This window comes from Podarcis melisellensis (assembly GCF_964234715.1).
Source record: "Podarcis melisellensis genome assembly, chromosome: 7".
Classification (NCBI taxonomy): domain Eukaryota; kingdom Metazoa; phylum Chordata; class Lepidosauria; order Squamata; family Lacertidae; genus Podarcis; species Podarcis melisellensis.
This window is the reverse complement of record NC_138539.1, coordinates 48,350,689-48,368,373: the sequence shown is the minus strand read 5'-3', so window position 1 is coordinate 48,368,373 and position 17,685 is coordinate 48,350,689. Positions and strand designations below refer to the sequence as shown.

Below are 17,685 nucleotides of genomic sequence, written 5' to 3'. Positions count from 1 at the left end.
CAGTTAGTTCCTATTAAAATCACTGGAGCCAAAGTACACTGATTTATGCTAGATTTCATTAATGCCTTTCACCAGTTTTAGTGCATCAGCTACGGCCATTCCTGGACCTAGATATCCTGGCCACAGTTACACATGAATTCTGTGTGGGGCTGTCCGAAAAGCTACAAGTTGTACAGAATGCTGCTGAGTGGAGTAGCTTACCGGAGTAGCTTAAGCTCTTTGTGAGATGATGGGATGGTTTTCTAATACCAAAAGGAAACAATATTGTAAAGCAATTCCAAACATAGGAAGCAAAAAAATGAATTCACCCTTGTCTTAATCTTGTCCATAGCACACTTAATAATTTTCCACTATAACATTTTACAAGTTTATGAGGAATTGTGTCAAGATAGAAAGTCAAAACCTCATTTAAATTATCCATAGAAAATTTGTGTTATGCTTTGTATTTTTCAGCTTCCTAGATTTTTTCAGCTTTGTTCTGATAATGTTTGGGGTGTGCGGAAGGCTTGTGCTGAATGTTTTATGGCTGTTTCATGTGCCACATCACAGGAGGTCCGGCGAACAAAATTATCAACACTTTTTATTAACCTTATCAGTGACCCTTCACGATGGGTAAGATGTCAGTTGTTAAGCTCCCCTTCTCCTCTTGCAAGATTCTTGACAATTATTTTGAGAGAGTTTAATTAATGTTTAAAGTATTGATAATACCATTGACATGTGGAAGGGGGTAATGTATTATGCAAGGTATAGAAGCTCCATCCCCTGTAGTGTTTTGTAGACGTTGATTATGTTTTCAATAACTATTAGGGCTAGCATTTTAAGGCAACTCTATGTCCAGATACTTTTGTCGTTTTACTTATTTGTTAGATGCCACAACATATTTTACTACTTTGAAAAAGCGTAAGGAACAGTGCTGTTATTTGTCAGAACCAAAAGTAAAAGTATATGCCCCAAAATGAAATCTTCTATTATGAAAGTAAATATAACCATGTACAGTGAAAGTGTACAGAGGTTCTTAAGATGGTTTGACAAACGAATAAACAATTGGGCAGGAAACAGGATGTGAAAATGCATATATATCTATTAAACACTTTACAATCTGGTTTGTATTTGTTACTTGGTTCCTTCTCTAGCTTTTAAAATAGGTATTTGAAAATATTTTTGGATTTCCTGCTCACCCAAGTCTAATATCTGCTTTGACAAATTGTGATTTCTTCTGTTAAAGAGATGTGTACTTCTGTAAGTTCTGAATATGGATGGAAATGTAATGTAGGAATTTATAGTAAAATTGTGGTGAAATATATGTGAATAATGCAATATTTCTCTGGATTAGAATAAGGGGTGGCTAACCTGTGGTCCTCCAGACAGGAGCTGTAGTCCAAGAACATCATCCCTGACCATTGGTCATATTGACTGAGGTTTTTTGGAAGCTGGAGTCTGACAACATCTGCAGGGTTTGCAGGTTCCCCACCCTTGCTCTAGAGTTTTTAAATATTCTTCTGCAGACAGATATGTACTTTAATATGCGTATTTAGACACTGGTGTGACACTCAAGTATGTACCCGGTTGTAATGTAATATTCTTGAGGCTGTGAGCATAATGCATTCCCATGTCCCACTTGTTGGCCTTGTTTCAAGATGCAAGATTTCCTTGCAGCATACCTTGGGGAACTTAGGATGTTTCCACTTCTGACAGCTGGAGCACTCATTACAAGCAGCTATATTTAAAGGAACTCTCTGGAATCCATTACTCTAGGTCCGCCAAGCTGCCTTTCAATCCCTGGGGCCTTTTATATCAACGTTCGCTAATCCATCCAGCAGTGGTCAATTTTTTAAAGAAGAAGAATGTAAAAACACTGAGGATCGGAACCTTGCAGAGGAACATAGGTATGGATTGGTTATTAATTTCATTTAAATTCATTGGCTCTTAGCTTTTTTTTTTTTACTAATACTTTGATTGTATGTTCTACCATTATGAAGGAAATTTCATGTCCCAAGTTCTGAGGTAGGATGGGTTTAAAAAAATCTTTCTTTTAAACAACCCAACCATTCTGATTATTAGACATACACATTTTCTGGGTCTAGCAATGAAAAAATTGTGGATACAGAATATATGTGCCAAATGTTCATTCTTTTTGAAGGACCTTAATTTTGATGCTGCCTGTTTGTGAGCAACTAAGAAAGGCACAAGTGTCCTTGTGTAGACCAGCAGTGACTAACTATGCCAGAAGTTGAGGCCAGTTTATTTTGCACTACAATGCACATACAGCTCCTTGTGCTTTGGTGTAACACGTGTCTTTAATTTTGTGTTTGCTTGTTTTTCCCAGCATCCTTCCACCCACCATTTCCCCCTTTGTGACCTCCATATTGCAGATTGACCACCCATGTTGTAGCCAAATATGTCTTTATAACCACTATGGTAGATAACACACACATTTATTTTCTTTGTCCAGCAATGAAAGAATTGTAGATACAGAAGATATCCCAACACATGATGTACAAAGCCAGACAGAGTTGTCTTTAGATGCTGATGAGAGTGATTTTGCAGAGACCCTTGAAAATGACAAGGAAGAGAGTAACTCCATGTTGGTTCATTCCCTGCCTGAGACAATGTTTCATTGCACTTCGTCTTCAGAATCATGTCAAGAAGCAGCAAATAAGAACGAACAAAGTTTTGATTGCTGTAGTATAGCAGTATTGCCAGCACCTGCACCGAGTTCCCAGGAAAAACCCCTTTCTGATCAAGAGCTATATAACTCATTCAATTTCTGGAGGACTCCACTTCTCAAGATAGATATTGATTTAGAACTTCAGGAAACTGCAGAAACACTTGATTCAGAAACTCAGGAAGGAGATCAGGAAGTTGTTGCATCAGCTTCTTCAAACGTTACCATGGCTACAAGGAAGGAGTTGGAAGAAATGATAGAAAATTTGGAGCCTCATATAGATGATCCAGATGTTAAAGGTATTAATACATGTTAATACATTCCTAGTTCCAGGTGAGGTGTGAATTAGATGCCTAGAAAAGAAAGATTAAGGCCAATTGATTGAAACTGAAATGAATCTTAGAATCCTGTAGGTAAATAGCCTTGATTTATGCAAACACACTATGCTTACTTATCAAGAAAATTAGGTCTCTGTTTTGCACCACTACTCCCCCCCCCCCTTCTGTCCTTCCATTTCCTTTTCTTGATTTCAAACAAAGATCTAAATTACAGAGTGGATAAATTGTTAGAAGTTAGTTGGGCCAGTTTTCCCTGGCCATTTTACTCCCTGGTTTAAATGTTAAGCTGCCTGTTAAAAAGTGATTTGGGTATCAAATCCCAACTATATCAACATATTGCAGTATGTTAGAAGTGAAGCTGCAAGCCCAAGGTCTCTACCATCCCTATATAGATTAATTTCCAGGAACCTTCAAGGGCTGCAAACATTTTGCATTTCATTGACTATTTTGCTATCAGAAATGTCATGGAACATGCCTCTTGATCCCTATTCCACTTCACTTTTAAATATAGTGTGGCATGTGAAGGTCTTTATGTGGTTGTATTTCATAATAATTTGCAGAAATCTGTGTCTCCACCTGAATACAGTGGCCCTCAGGACTGGTTTACAAACCCACTTCTTGGCAGTTTTTTTCTGTAAAGTTACTGAATGTTCCTAGGTGCTGCTGAATCTACCATGTATTTTGGAAGGTGGTCTCTTTAATAATAATAATAATAATAATAATAATAATAATAATAATAATAATAATAATTAATAATAATAATTAATAATAATAAATAAATAATTAATTTTATTTATATCCCGCCCTCCCCAGCCGAAGCCGGGCTCAGGGTGGCTAACAACAATAGCTCATCTCTCTGAATTTGGACACCTCTTAAGAAAGCTTGCATGATGGTTCCTGAGATCAAGGGGCAGGTTTTTGTCTATTGATATAATTGGACACCATTTTGAATCAAGATGGCGTACTGAACCCTTTAAAACTGTGCAAATTTTCATCACCAATTTCAAGACGGTACTCACTGTTTTGTTTCTTAGAATTCCCAAGCAGTGCTGGGTCTGAGACAGCTAGTGTAATGTAATTCAGCATCAGTTCCAGAAACCTCTATACTAGCTGAGAATCATGAGTGGAAGGGTGCTCATGTGTCCAGTTTGTTGACATTGCATAGGCATCTGATTGGCCACTGTGAGAACAGAATGCAGGATTAGGTAGGCCTTTTCCAGCAGGGCTCTTCTTATGTTCATATGAAAGATAAAAGTTCTGGTAGCAGGATCCATCACCATATTAGGGGTGTTGGTTGCAGTACACCTCTTTATGAACTATGGTAGAAACAGGTCAGCTGCCTCTTACATCCAAAACAAAAACCAGTTTGTCCATTTCATTACTACTATTTAGCCCTTCCAAGTATGTCTTGAATCTTGGATTACTCCCGTTGGTCATTGTGCTAATTTACTAATTTAATCCATAAATGGTTAATTGCAGAAAATGGGCTAGAAAATGAACTACTTGATCCATTAATGATGTCAGATACCAAATAGTGACTCTGGACAGCTTATTATAGTCTCAGTTGGCTTGGGTTTGAATACAGAATCTCAAAATACACTTTATTAGGAAGCTTCCCACCCTTGTGTTTTACAGCGGATTTGCTTAAATGAATTTTCACTTGCAGGCAGCTTGCCAACATGAGTACTACTGAGTAGCTTCTCAAGTATTGTATCTATTAGATGACTTTCAATACTAGAAATGTTCCCTATGCGAATGCACCACAGGAAGCGTTTTAAAATTATGCTCCTCCGTGAAGTAATCACATAGCAACTTACTGTGTTGTGAAGTAGAAAGGAAGTAAGAAAGAGCACTTCAGGAAACAGAAGCTGCAGATGATAAAAAAACAGGAGGATGTTGTATTGCTGTGCAAGCATTGTATTTTAGCAACTACACACACAACTAAAATAATAAATAGAATTTACTAAATGAAGGAAATAAGAGGTAGTATAAATTAAATCAGGGCTTCCCAAACTTGACAACTGCTTTGATCTACAACTCCCATCATCCCTAGCTGGTAGGATAGGACCAGTTGTCAGGGATGATGGGAATTGTCATCCAAAAACAGCTGGAGACCCACGTTTAGGAAACCCTGAATTCGACTAAACAGATCATTGCCCTGAAATTTCCCCAGATAACCTAATGTGATCTGACCAAGGCAAAATAGAGCGGTACTATGACTTCCCTTGATCAGGACACTAGACTTCTGTTGATGCACAAGCTTTTTTTGCTGTTTACTCATGCTAAGACCCCTAAATCCTTTTCACAAGGTACTACTGGTAAGCCAGGTTTCCCCCATTTATGCAGCTGGCTGTTCCTGCCTAAGTATAAAACCTTACATTTGTCCCTATTAAAATTCATTTTGTTCATTTGGACCCAGTTCTCCAGCCTATTAAGGTCAGTTTGAACTAGATCTGAGCTCTAACTACCTACCTCATTTTATGCTTGTTTTAATAAGTAGATGAAAGTGCTTTCCATCGCATTCTCAGATACTTGTACACATTTATATTCCTTTAAAGCCATACTTGTCTCTGCTGCCTTTCTTCCTTTGCCCTTACAGTCATCTGCCGTGTTCCCCGTGCTTCAAATCTTATTTAATCTTTAATCTTATTCCCTGTAGTGGCTAACATGTTGGCTTTTTAATGCCACAGTACTACATTGGATGTGATTACATAATAAATGTTAATAAAAATCACATGGGTTGTCACAGCCAATGTCATATAATGCACATGTTGCATTAGAGAGAACAGCATGACATGTCTCGTGTAATGGTTTGGTAGGCGCCGGGTTTTAGGTAGTCTGAGAGAGATACATTTTGATTTGAACCGGGGGAGTTGGGGAAGTTTCAACTGAATGGGAAAGGAGCCAAAAGCAATGTGTTTTGGTATTGATGCTAACCGAGGTATGATTCACATGAAGTTGCAGAGTCAGACAAGGATAAAAGCCAGTACCAATTAGAGGTGGTGCCCCCAAATTATTGGGGGTGGTGCCCCCAAATTATTATTTCCTTAAAGTTTTACAATAAATTCTTTCACTTTCAGGACCTAAAAAAATGGTCCTGAAATTGCAGTATCTAGTTCCTTTGAATAATTGAACCCTACCTCACAACTCATCACACAGTATTACCAGTCATTTTTAAAAATCTTTTAAAATCCTTTGCAAAAGCGTTAATCCCTTAATCAAAATCATACCTGAGAGGCTGCTTTCCAAACTGTCTTAAAATCAAATATCACCTCAACTGTGAGTTCACTACACCAGGGTAGACAGACTTAAGGCTTGCAAAATATACTGTATTTTTTACTAAACCCCAAGATCTATTCAAAGCTGCCTAGTGCACGAGGCAGGCACATAAAATAATTTGGGGCCTAGGCATCCTGAATGGAGCTCACAATCTTTCACACAAAACTCTAATTTGGGTTACCCCAAGCTTTCTACATTTCAGCAGTATAATTTAGGGTGGCAGGGAGAGGTATCAGTTTGTTGCTTTTATTCACACGCAATTGGGAATCAGAAGCCCATGCCAATCTACTGCTAAGCATGTACAAGTAGATCTAGATCTAACTTCTGCCCACTGTGACACTAGACAGCCTTTGGCAAGTTTCTCTGTCTCTCCTTTCCTTCCCCATTCCCCTCAAATTGGAGATAATAAAATTGGCATCTCTTTAAGGATGTCACAAGAATGAATAAAGTAGTGAATAGAGAAATAGTTAAGCATTCAGAGTATGTTATCATTACTGTTATTATATGGATGCTTTTATTATTCATTATATGGCTACATGCATTTCATGTCACCAAAACTTGCTTAGTTGTGCCTAGCAAATCCTAATTCAGTCACCAGTTAGTTCCCAGTGTCTCGGTTCTTATAGTTGCATATTTAACACTGAAGCTTTGTTTGGTTTCTTCAAAAGAAGATTCTGCTCCCCCCCCCCCCGAGTCTTTTGAAAAGCCTAAAAACCTAGGCAGAACATAACTAACACAGTGACCCCTGTCTCAAATGGCAAATGGCCAGAAACAATGGCTTCCCCAGGATGAATTGCTTCTTTCAGCTCTTTGCGGAATATAACAACCACTAATACAGCTGACTGTGTAGCAGGAGGAGAACCATACAGTCAACTTTGTCTGTTGGCCACTACTGATGCCTATAGTCTATGGTGGTCAATTTGTGCAGTTACAAGAACAGAAGAAAATATCTAATGAGATAAAGCTCCATAACTACTTTAAATACTCTGGATGTATAAATTAGCAGAATTTGCATATCATGAACATGCAGGTCTTTGAATCAGCTATGAGTAGACAATACTATATATACCCCTACATTGTTGCTATCAAAATATGCAAGATTTTAGAAAGCAAATGAAAAATGCTGATGCAAGGGGTCAGAGTGAGCCTATTTAAAGGACCTAACTTAGTCAGGTTCATTAATTTCATTGGCTCTGCTCTGAGTAAAATTTAGTTGAATACCAGCCAAAGACATAATCATGAAAATTAAAAGTCAAATAAATTCTTGGTTTCTTTTTTTAGTTATTTTTGTTTCACATTTTCAAAACTATTTATGACGGCTGAAAGTTTGTTTTCAGATCCACACCAAAGAATTAGGACTGCCATGTAAGAGAATTGTAGCTTCTCAGTTTTACTTACATTTATGTTATAACTAAAATATAATAAACAATGTGAATGCAATAAACAAAATTAAATTAAATAGAACTGAGAAACATCAGTTCTCAGCACATTTTGAAGAAATAACATTTCATATTTAAAGGCATTAGGTGGCTCCATAAGATGATGGATTTCTGAAATTATGAACTTAAAACAAGGAATAATGCCTTGAATTGTTTCCAAAGTGCAGGAAAAATGAGAAGGTTACCAAGATGTGGGGAGTGTTAGGAAGGAAGAGAAATATCTAGCAATGTAAGAAGCCAGATAGTACTCCCTGGTTTTTTTAGGGGCCAAATAATGCTGCAAGAGTCCACATGGTTGCAGAAAGAAGTAAAGGGCTTCCTTGGTAGCCTCCAAATGTGTACTGCCTGTTCACCTATTTACTCTTATCTTTGAGTATGCATGCTTGGAAACCCTAATGGAACTGCATCTCGCACTGTCGTACAGCTTTCATTTAGAACAGGGGTCAGCAGCCTAAGGCCCATGGGCCAGAAGCGGCCCGTGAAGGTCGTTTGACCGGCCCACGGGCTGCCCCCAAACCGAGCTGCCCACTCGCGTTTTGCGCTAAACCGGCACAGCGCGGGGACTCACTTCCACGGCTCCAGAAATCGCGCATGCGCAGACGCCAGAAATTACGGGGGCATGCGCTCTGGCCCACGGAGGGATCTCCACGGGACCAATCCGGTGCAGGCAAGATAAACCTTGCTGACCCCTGATTTAGAGCATTGTTAGGATGTTTTTTCATAAGCTCGGAACAGCTTACAAAGCAGATTACATGCCATCATCAGGGTAAAATACTAAAAGCAATAAAAATGCAGCATAAAACCAGAGTCTGCGTATTCCCAAAGTTTACCTAACAGATTTATTCCATCCTTAACCAGAAGTGTGTTGTAATTCTTTCTGAAACCATTTAAAGACTTTACACCTTAGCAGCAAGATCATTCCATGGCCACAGGGCATTTCTGTAAAGGCTCTGCTTCCATCAGTGGAGGTTCTCAACTGCTGTGTTAATGGAATATGAAGCAGGGTGTGGGGGAAGTACTACTACACCACTGAAATGTTTGTGTAATGGGTGTAGAACAAGTTTTTGACCTGCTTGCCCCCTTCCTTACATGCACAGCACAAGTGGAGGTGCTCTCTGCTGCCCTTCGAGCCTCAAGCCTGGACCCCCAGGAGGAAACGACAGCAGGCATTGGCAAGTCAGTGGATTCTCAGAATGAGCTGAGCATCAAAGATCACCTGAGCTTTACATCCATTCAGGATGACCCAGTGCCTTTAATCAATGATACTGCTGAGGTAAATATTTGGCTGCTATGAATTTTATCACTTGAGTACCTGTCAGTTAATGTCAGAAAACAAGTAACTTCATTTTCATATGCTTTGGATTTACTTTTGAGTAAATATGCATTGGATAGTGCTGCAGAGTATGCCTGCATTGTAAGTTGTTGTTTTTAACTTTCCACCACAGGACATTGTAGAATCTGCTCTGCGTTATATTCATAATGATTCCGACTTTAGCACTAATAGTAGTTTCAGCCCTGAAGAAGAAAAAAAATCTAAAATTCAGGTATTTTTAAAGAGTTTTCTCCTTGTACAACTTAAAAGTAATTTTACATGTAATATATGATCCGACACCTGTAAGTATAATTTTTACTTTGCTTAAATTGTGCACTGTAAGTTACTCCCTCTTTTTAAAAGAATTCTGAACTTCGAAATTTAAAATTGAAACCTGATCCTCCTCGCTCAGACTACTGTTGTCCCCTTGAGACAAATCTGACCTGTACATGCAGTCAGCAAGAATTTCTGTTACAGTAACTGCACACCGGTCTAGTGAGTGTGTGAGAGAGATGGCTTGTACTAGGTACAAGCTTTTCTGTTTCCCTTTTGCCTTAATGGCTTCAGGCACCTGTAAGCAAAACAGAAACATCATAGCCCATATAGTCAGCAAGGTGGTAGCTAATCCCGTTGCCCTGAGTCACCGTTTCCCTTGTACTCTGTACTCTCAGGACCTAGGGCACATGTGGCAGCACATGACTCCCATCCTCATTTTGTGGCTTCTCCCTCAACTGTCATCAGCAGGCGTCCTATTGGACTGCAGGAGAGGGAGGGAGATGGGACTGCAGGGCCCCTCCATCAGCTCTGCTGAAAGGTGAGCAACTTCGCTCCTGCTCTCCTTAAAAAGTTCCCATTTATACTTGTAACAAGTTGGTTATTAGAAGAATAACATAACCTAAGAAATAGTTCTTGAATTTTCTTTTCCATTCTCTTTCCCTGCAGTCTTAACATTTTTAATTAATTATTTTTTATGGCGATGTAGTTTTTTCAGAACATACGCTTAAATTCATTTGCTTTGTGTTTTAGGACATTGTACCTCAGGCCTTGCTGGACCAGTATTTATCCATGACTGATCCCTCTCGAGCTCAGACTGTTGATACAGAGATTGCAAAGCACTGTGCCTACAGCCTTCCAGGTGTGGCACTTACCTTAGGTAGACAGAACTGGCACTGTCTGAAAGATACTTATGAGACGTTAGCCTCTGACATGCAGGTAATGTTATAGCTCTTTATAAGACCTGAAAATACTTAGATACAATGTGCAATTTGAAATTGTATGCTTTGGCTTCTCTAGTCTTCCAGAAACGAGTCCGAGCTTCTTAATGTAATGGGAAAGCAGAAATGTTGAGCCGCTTCTCATTACTATGGCATTCTTGATGTTTTTTCTGAGAATAGGGATATCTGAGGGGAAGGGGTGGTAACTACTTGTGTCCTGGAAGGAGAATTTGCACATGTCTTTATCATATTTTTCTTTCCAGGGGAGGAATCCTATACATAGTTGGCTAGTGTAAAGCAAACCAGTGTAAATTAAGATGGCATAAAATTACTCCAGATCCAAACTCCATTCAGCAGCAAGGCTGTTGCTGGCTAAGTCAGCTTAAGGCTGACAAAGGGAAAGTAAGCCTTTAAAATAGTATTTGAGTTACACCATCCTGTTTACTGGCTTAATTTACACTGGGTTGCCAGATTACATGACCAAGATGATCAGATTTAGGATCCAGCCCCTGTCACACCCCTTTTCCAGGGCTTATGCTGGTTTAAGATCTACTAGGCTTGGCTCAGCCAACTGGGCTCCATCTGGGCTAGAATGGGTGGTATATAAATCTTTATATATTAGCACTCAAATAAAAAGTTCGTCTCCAGCCCCTTTCTCAGCAGTAAATAGTAACTGCATTAATATGTTAACTGATTGTAAGTTAACTGATTAATTGTAACATGGTAGCAGAACCAGATATGAGAGATGCTTGGCTTTTTGCTGAAAACAGCCCCACATCTCCTCTGTTTCCAGTAATATCCAATAAATAAAAATGCATAATGTGATTTAATTGCATTGAAAATTTTGTTAGGCCAGGGTAGACTTGCCAGTGCACCATGATGTCCAACATGGGTTTTATGTTACTAGACTTCACCAGAGGAAAGAAGAGATGCATGGAAGCAACCACGTCTCCTTTTTGTCTTGTTCCAGCCTTCAAATCAAGCTGTACTCTTGGCTGTGCAACAAATCTAACCCTAACATTGAATAAGTTGTATGATTTGCTAACAAGTTGGCCTTGTGCATTGTTTCCTCTTAGTGGAAAGTTCGAAGAACGTTGGCATTTTCTATACATGAACTTGCAGTCATTCTTGGAGACCAGCTTACAGCTGGTGATCTGGTTCCAGTCTTCAATGGCTTCTTAAAGGACCTTGATGAAGTCAGAATTGGTGTGCTTAAGCATCTGCATGATTTTCTGAAGGTACATATTCCTTTTATGCATACAAAATAATCATCCCTTTTCCTCCTCCCTGTATGCATACTTCTGTGGTGACAGATAATTAAATTTATAAACTTTTATTATTTAGTAAAACTTGATGGATATCATGTGATGAAACCGAAGATGTGTTTAATTTCTGCCATCATTCACATTGTATATTGCATTACTGTCTTGTTCCAGGATATTTCATAGAAATTTTGGAATAGCCTCATTTTTTGATAGACTATATTCAACTATAATTTGATAAACTACAATCAACTATAATTTGTATGGTTCTGAAAACATTCATCTTTATTTTTCCAGCTTCTTCACCCTGATAAAAGGCGGGAATATCTGTACCAGCTTCAGGAATTCTTAGTCACCGATAACAGCAGGAACTGGCGTTTCCGAGCAGAACTTGCTGAGTAAGTTTTAGTAGTAAACTATGCTGTCTAAATGCTAGACCTGATTATTATTAATATAGAATTACAATACCACTTCTATTTGGGCACAGTTTAGGTTCTGAGAAGACCCACTAGTGGAAAGACCCACTAGCTGCTTGTTTTTTATTCCACTTGCCAGATGAGAGGCTGAAACTTAGGGTCTATGTATAGTTAAGTAAAAAGTAATTTTTTGTGTGTTCAGTGGGACTTAGTCCCAAGAAAATTCAACTCATTGGAATTTATTGCTGAGTAAGCATGCTTGGAATTGTAGTGTGTGGATCTTTTAGATCTAAGAAAGAGCAGAACCAAACCTCTCCACCCCATCAGCAGCACAAGGGCATGCTCCATTTCAGCTCCAGAAAGAGGCTGCTGAGGTGCCTTATAATGAATGAACACTCCAGTAGCAATTGGTGGCCATTAGAGCAGGTGGTAAGATACCGGGAGTTCCTTCTGCACTGTAGCTTTTCTTCAGAGAGACTACTCAATCAGGCTGGAACCCACATCTCTGCTCTTCTATGCCAGTGTGGTGTGTAGAGCCAGTGTGGTGTAGTGGTTAAGAGCAGTGGACTCGTAATCTGGTGAACTGGGTTCAATTCCCCGCTCCTCCACGTGCAGCTGCTGTGTGACCTTAGGCTAGTCACACTTCTCTCTGAAGTGTCTCAGCCTCACTCCCCTCACAGAGTGTGGTGTTGTAGGGGAGGAGGGGAAGGGAGATTAGCCGCTTTCAGACTCCTTAGGGTAGTGATAAAGTGGGGTCTTCTTCTTCTTCTTCTTCTTCTTCTTCTTCTTCTTCTTCTTCTTCTTCTTCTTCTTCTTCTTCTTCTTCTTGGAATATTCCCCTTTGCTTGCAGCACATAGCTTCATTTTCATGATTGGTTAGCAATTTTAAGTCCTTTGTTTATTTTATTTTTGTAGGCAGCTGATCTTGCTTCTAGATCTGTATAGTGCCAGAGACATATACGATTACCTACGACCTATAGCTCTCAGTCTTTGTGCAGACAAGGTTTCCTCTGTTCGTTGGATTTCCTTCAAACTGGTATGAACTATAATGTAAACGTTAAAAATGGAATTTGACTTAGTAACCATTTTAGCAGGTAATCCATGTATTGGGTTCTTTGCATATTTTCTAGGTTAGTGAAATGGTAAAGAAGCTGTATAGTGCTCCACCGCCAACATTTGTGGTCGATCTCATGAATGAACTGGTTGAAACGTTCTGCAAGTGCCAAAAGTGGTCTGGCAGGCAAACGTTCGCCTTTATTTGCCAGGTAAGAGATTCATGAATTTTTCCTATTTTCTTGACATGTCAGCCACTGCTACAAAGTTACAAGTTTTTCCATTTTCAACACTGAATTATTTCTGGATTCCAGAGTTTGATCATGGGTACAATAGGAAATTAGTAAGAGTAGCTAACTGGATAGTATTTGTGAACTCCGCACCTTACAAAAAGATAAAGAGCTTTTGGAGGTTGAGCCTAATGATGGTTATCATTCTCTTGTCCTAATTTAATGTGTGTTATCCAAAAATATGTCTCCTTGAAGCTTTCCATGTGGATGGCTAGCTGTGTGTATCAGTGGAGAAGGGGAATGGGTGGGGAGCAGCCCCAAATCCAAGAAAGCAAAAAGAAGAGAGCTTCAAAATGACCCTATAGAATATATTTTATTGCTTTTTATTGCTATTTTAGAGGCTTTGCTCCTGCTTTTCGGGGAAGTAAAACAGCTACTTTATCTTCTTTTCAGACTATCATAGAAGATGACTGCCTACCAATGGATCAGTTTGCTGAGCATCTATTGCCCCATTTACTGCTCTTGGCCTCAGATAGAGTTCCAAACGTTCGAGTCCTACTTGCAAAAACATTAAGGCAAACGCTTCTAGAGAAAGGTTTGTGGACTCAAGTACTCTTGCTGCATTTCCTGCTCTATAGAAATCACACATTTCCTGTGTGCATCCTTACAGTGTAGTATTAGCTAGTAAATGTACTCTCATGCCATTGTTTTTTCCTCAAGCACATCTTTTGTTCTGGACTGGTTCCTGATGTTTGAAATACTTGTAACAAGGGATGAAAAAAAGTTAACATCTAGGAGGTTGTGGGAATTTCCTAGGTACCAGACTGGAAGCAGAAATGGAAATTCTAACACAGGAAGCCTCCAAGAAAGGTTCTTCCTCACATGGAAAAACTCTTTAAGATTCTGTGCATCTTCTCGAGCAGGAGTGGCTAGGTTTTTTGGCCTAAGAGTTGCATTCAGCCTTGGCCAGTACTTCAGGGTCTACATTAGCTGAGAACGGGGGTTATGGCCGCCTCTCTGCATGATTTGCATTCCTATCAGGGTGCTGGGCTTTGTTCACTTCAGCACAGTCTCTATTCTCCCCTTCCTTTTTGCCACTGACACCAAAACTGATGCAATCCTAGAGGACCAGAAAAGTTGCTGGGGCAGGCCAGGTCAGCTACCCATAGAGGAATCATATCCAATTGGCAGGAGTTTTCACTTGAGACATGGCTGAAAAACGTAAAGAGGTGCTGGTAGTATTATTTATTCTGCTTGCATTCTACACCTTTGCAGCCATTTATGCACCATAGTTAAAACGTATAAAAACTACAAAACCAAAACAACAGCACGAGACAACAAACACATTGGTAACACTGCTAGGTCCAGTGAAGCTTGGGTGAAGAAGTATGCCGTTAGCAGCACAGGGGACAACTGCCATTCCCCAGGGAAAGAATTCCACCATTGGGGCATTGCCCTGTGTTGTGCCACATTATCAAGGACCATGCCCATTGGTGGGATCAAGAGCAGGGTCTCCCCTCCTGATCTCAAAACAAAGGTCAGTAGGTAAGGGACAGGCATTCCTTTAAGTACTTGGGTCCTAAGCTGTACACAGTAGGTCACAGGCATCCAGTACAGTGCTTTAAGGATCAGTGACTTTTCCCTGCTCAACCTTATGCAGCACAGATTTCTCAGTGAATGTTGATTATAACTAACACCTTAAAATTGAGCCAGAATGTGGGAGCCTGTGCTGTATACTTTCTGCAACCCAGTCATAAACATGGTCCTTTGTTTGTTTGTTTATGCCAAATTATAATATATATAAATGATTTAAAATATTAGTCTTTGTATGCATTTTGTATAAATGTTCTGTACTGGCAGCAAAAAAAAATAGCATTGACTTTGCATCCTAATTTGGGGTTTTATAAGAAGCATATATTTTGTGATGCTACCTTCTCCTTTATAAAAAAAGATTCTCTTGCTTTTTCTCCATACAGAATATTTTTTAACATGTGTCAGTGCTCACCAAGAAGCAGTGGAGCAGACAATTGTGGCCCTCCAAATGGATAATGATAATGACGTAAAATACTTTGCAAGTATCCACCCTGCCAGTACCAAAATTGCAGATGATGCCATGAGCACAGCCTCTTCAACTTACTAAAAGTAGCCCCTGAATGTTGCTATAATTTTAATTAAAAAACAAACCAAAAACATTACAAAATCGCAGGGCAATCCTCAAGTGCTCCTAAAATGGATGACTGAAACCTCTTTTTTTCCCATGGAGGAAGGAATTTCTTGCCAGACTTTTAACTTCAGTTGGATGTTATCTAAACCTGAGACCAAGGATTTTAAGAGTCAAGGAAAAATAAAAATAAACATTACCTGTTGAATCTTGACTTTAGAACAACTTTGCTCAGAGGATTGTATTTGCCACCAGAGCCTTAAATCTTCTGTCTTCCTGAATATGTGAAACTTGAATTGGCTGAGCATTTTCAGTGTAGAAGGGATGTGATTTCCAGAGACCGGCATTTGTTTTCTCCTGAGGAGTTAATGTAACAAGCTTTCCCCCTCTTAGGAACTGATAGCTGAAATTCTCATACCCTATAAAGGCAGATTTGTACCAAGAAGCAAGAGACACCTCCAGTATTAGCTATTAAAAGTTTTTATCCTTGAAAAGACTTAATTTGTATGCAGCTGGGCACCTCCTTAAGTGTGAATAGTTTTGATGTGTGTAAAAGAGGGAAAAGTAGAGATTTGGTGTTTGTTTTCTCCCCTTAAGGGCTCAGTGCTAACACTAACAAGAATTTGATTGTAAACCTTTAAACACAGCATATTGCTGTACTCATTAGCAGAAAACTCCACTGAGTACCTGTGTCCTAATGTGTTTTTCATGCTGGTCATGACCTGAAGGAAACCTGTTAGCACATGTACTTCACATCAGGTATTTTTAACTAGATCATGATCGGCTCTTCATATACTGTACATATCTGTGACCACTCTTGGGAGGACTGCAGTCTTTAATCATGCTATTTCAAACTGTTGTGTTAAAATGTTCTCTCCTTGTCCAAATAAAAAGAAAATTTATTAATAAGAGTGAATGAAATCTCCTTCTCTTAATACCGTATAAAAGCTTACAAATAGGGAATGCTTTTATCAAGTCTCTCCTTTTCCTGTTCTGATGGTGATATGTGGGTCTAAAATTGTGTGTTTAACTTCTCGTGGTGAGTGTGTGTGAGAGTGTGTGTTGTTACCCAAGGACAGGTGGATGTCCTACTCTGAAGAAATGTGTGTAACTGGTATTGTGTATGTATGTCCCCAGGCTGAAAGCTTGGTTCAAGAGTCATAATGGAGGGGACAGGGGACTGACAAATGCTGCACATGTTCATGGTGGCTAGTTATCGATGGGCAAAGTGGCTGTGAAAATCATGGGAATGCATAACGAATGCTGGTTCTGCCTTATTTTTTTTCATATAGTAGTAGTAGCAGCTCCCTACTACGATATACTATGTTTAGTGATATCGGTTCTTTCACATATATATGTGTCTGTCTATGTATACATGAATTTATACGCATACGCTACTACCTCAACTTGTGATGTTCAGATAAAACCACGGTGTTAGTTATTTGGAAGCTCTGAGAAGCTGCGCTTTCAAAGAACTGTGTTGAACTTGTTTGAACTAAAACATACTTTGTAAATCCGTAGAGACCAAGTTTTCATGGCCAGATCCTGGCCTGATAATCAGTATTAGAAAACTAGGCTGCCTGAAAGTAGTATGGCACACTAATGCTCTGATGGAATAGGAAAGCTGGGTTTTAACCATGTGGCATGGGGTGCTCAAGTTCAGACAGCGTCCTAAATCTCATGCAGTCTCCTGGAGAATGTTCACAGTGAGCCATGATGCTGCCCCTACCACCTTCCTTTGACTTGTTTTTGTATTGTTTTTTTCAGTGTGTCTAATGCTGGTATGTTTCTGTATTGAAGTGCTCTTTTTATCTTTTTTAGAACTATAGGCTCCTTTATTCCTTGAGCTACATTTTGGGCTTTTTTTTAATGGTTGTATTCATGCCCTGCTTTTTACAGTTTCAGTGGTTTCTCATCCAAGGGTCTATAGCTGCTTAACTTAGCAATGTTGCAGCATCTGACCACTTGGTGCACCCCATATTATCTATCAGAAAGCACCATAATCTGGAAAAAAGCATACCCATTTCTGAGTTCATGCAGCCTTTTAAAAAAATGTTTAAACCTGCACTTGCTTTCATAAAAGTGTTAGAATAAATGTACAGTGATTAATTCAACCAGTTCTTCATATTCATGTGGTGGACTAATCTTTTTCTTTCAGCTTGTTCTTTCCCATCACCTGCCGTCTAGTGGAAAAACATACTCGTTTTGATCATAACATGTCAAACTTGCCAGATTTTTTTGGTACTGTGTTACCACACAGACAGCTGCTTAATATTTACTTTACCTATCATGAAGCAGCAACAATGCTGACTGCAA

The 17,685-nt window shown here is 39.3% G+C and overlaps 1 protein-coding gene across 12 annotated transcripts in view; it reads left to right on the top strand.

Annotated features, from left to right (window-relative positions):
- Positions 1-16,278, top strand: part of PPP4R1 (protein phosphatase 4 regulatory subunit 1) — a 35,067-nt gene extending 18,789 nt beyond the window's left edge. For all 12 annotated transcript variants that reach the window (XM_081918058.1, XM_081918061.1, XM_081918057.1 and 9 more), the window contains 12 exons: positions 454-612; positions 1,756-1,886; positions 2,453-2,964; positions 8,819-8,994; positions 9,167-9,265; positions 10,060-10,245; positions 11,324-11,485; positions 11,807-11,907; positions 12,841-12,961; positions 13,056-13,190; positions 13,662-13,803; positions 15,185-16,278. In XM_081918058.1, coding sequence (XP_081774184.1) covers positions 454-612; positions 1,756-1,886; positions 2,453-2,964; positions 8,819-8,994; positions 9,167-9,265; positions 10,060-10,245; positions 11,324-11,485; positions 11,807-11,907; positions 12,841-12,961; positions 13,056-13,190; positions 13,662-13,803; positions 15,185-15,348 — 2,088 coding nt within the window. In that variant the 3' untranslated portion in view covers positions 15,349-16,278. The remainder of the gene's footprint in view (positions 1-453; positions 613-1,755; positions 1,887-2,452; positions 2,965-8,818; positions 8,995-9,166; positions 9,266-10,059; positions 10,246-11,323; positions 11,486-11,806; positions 11,908-12,840; positions 12,962-13,055; positions 13,191-13,661; positions 13,804-15,184) is intronic.
- Positions 16,279-17,685: the final 1,407 nt, after the last annotated feature.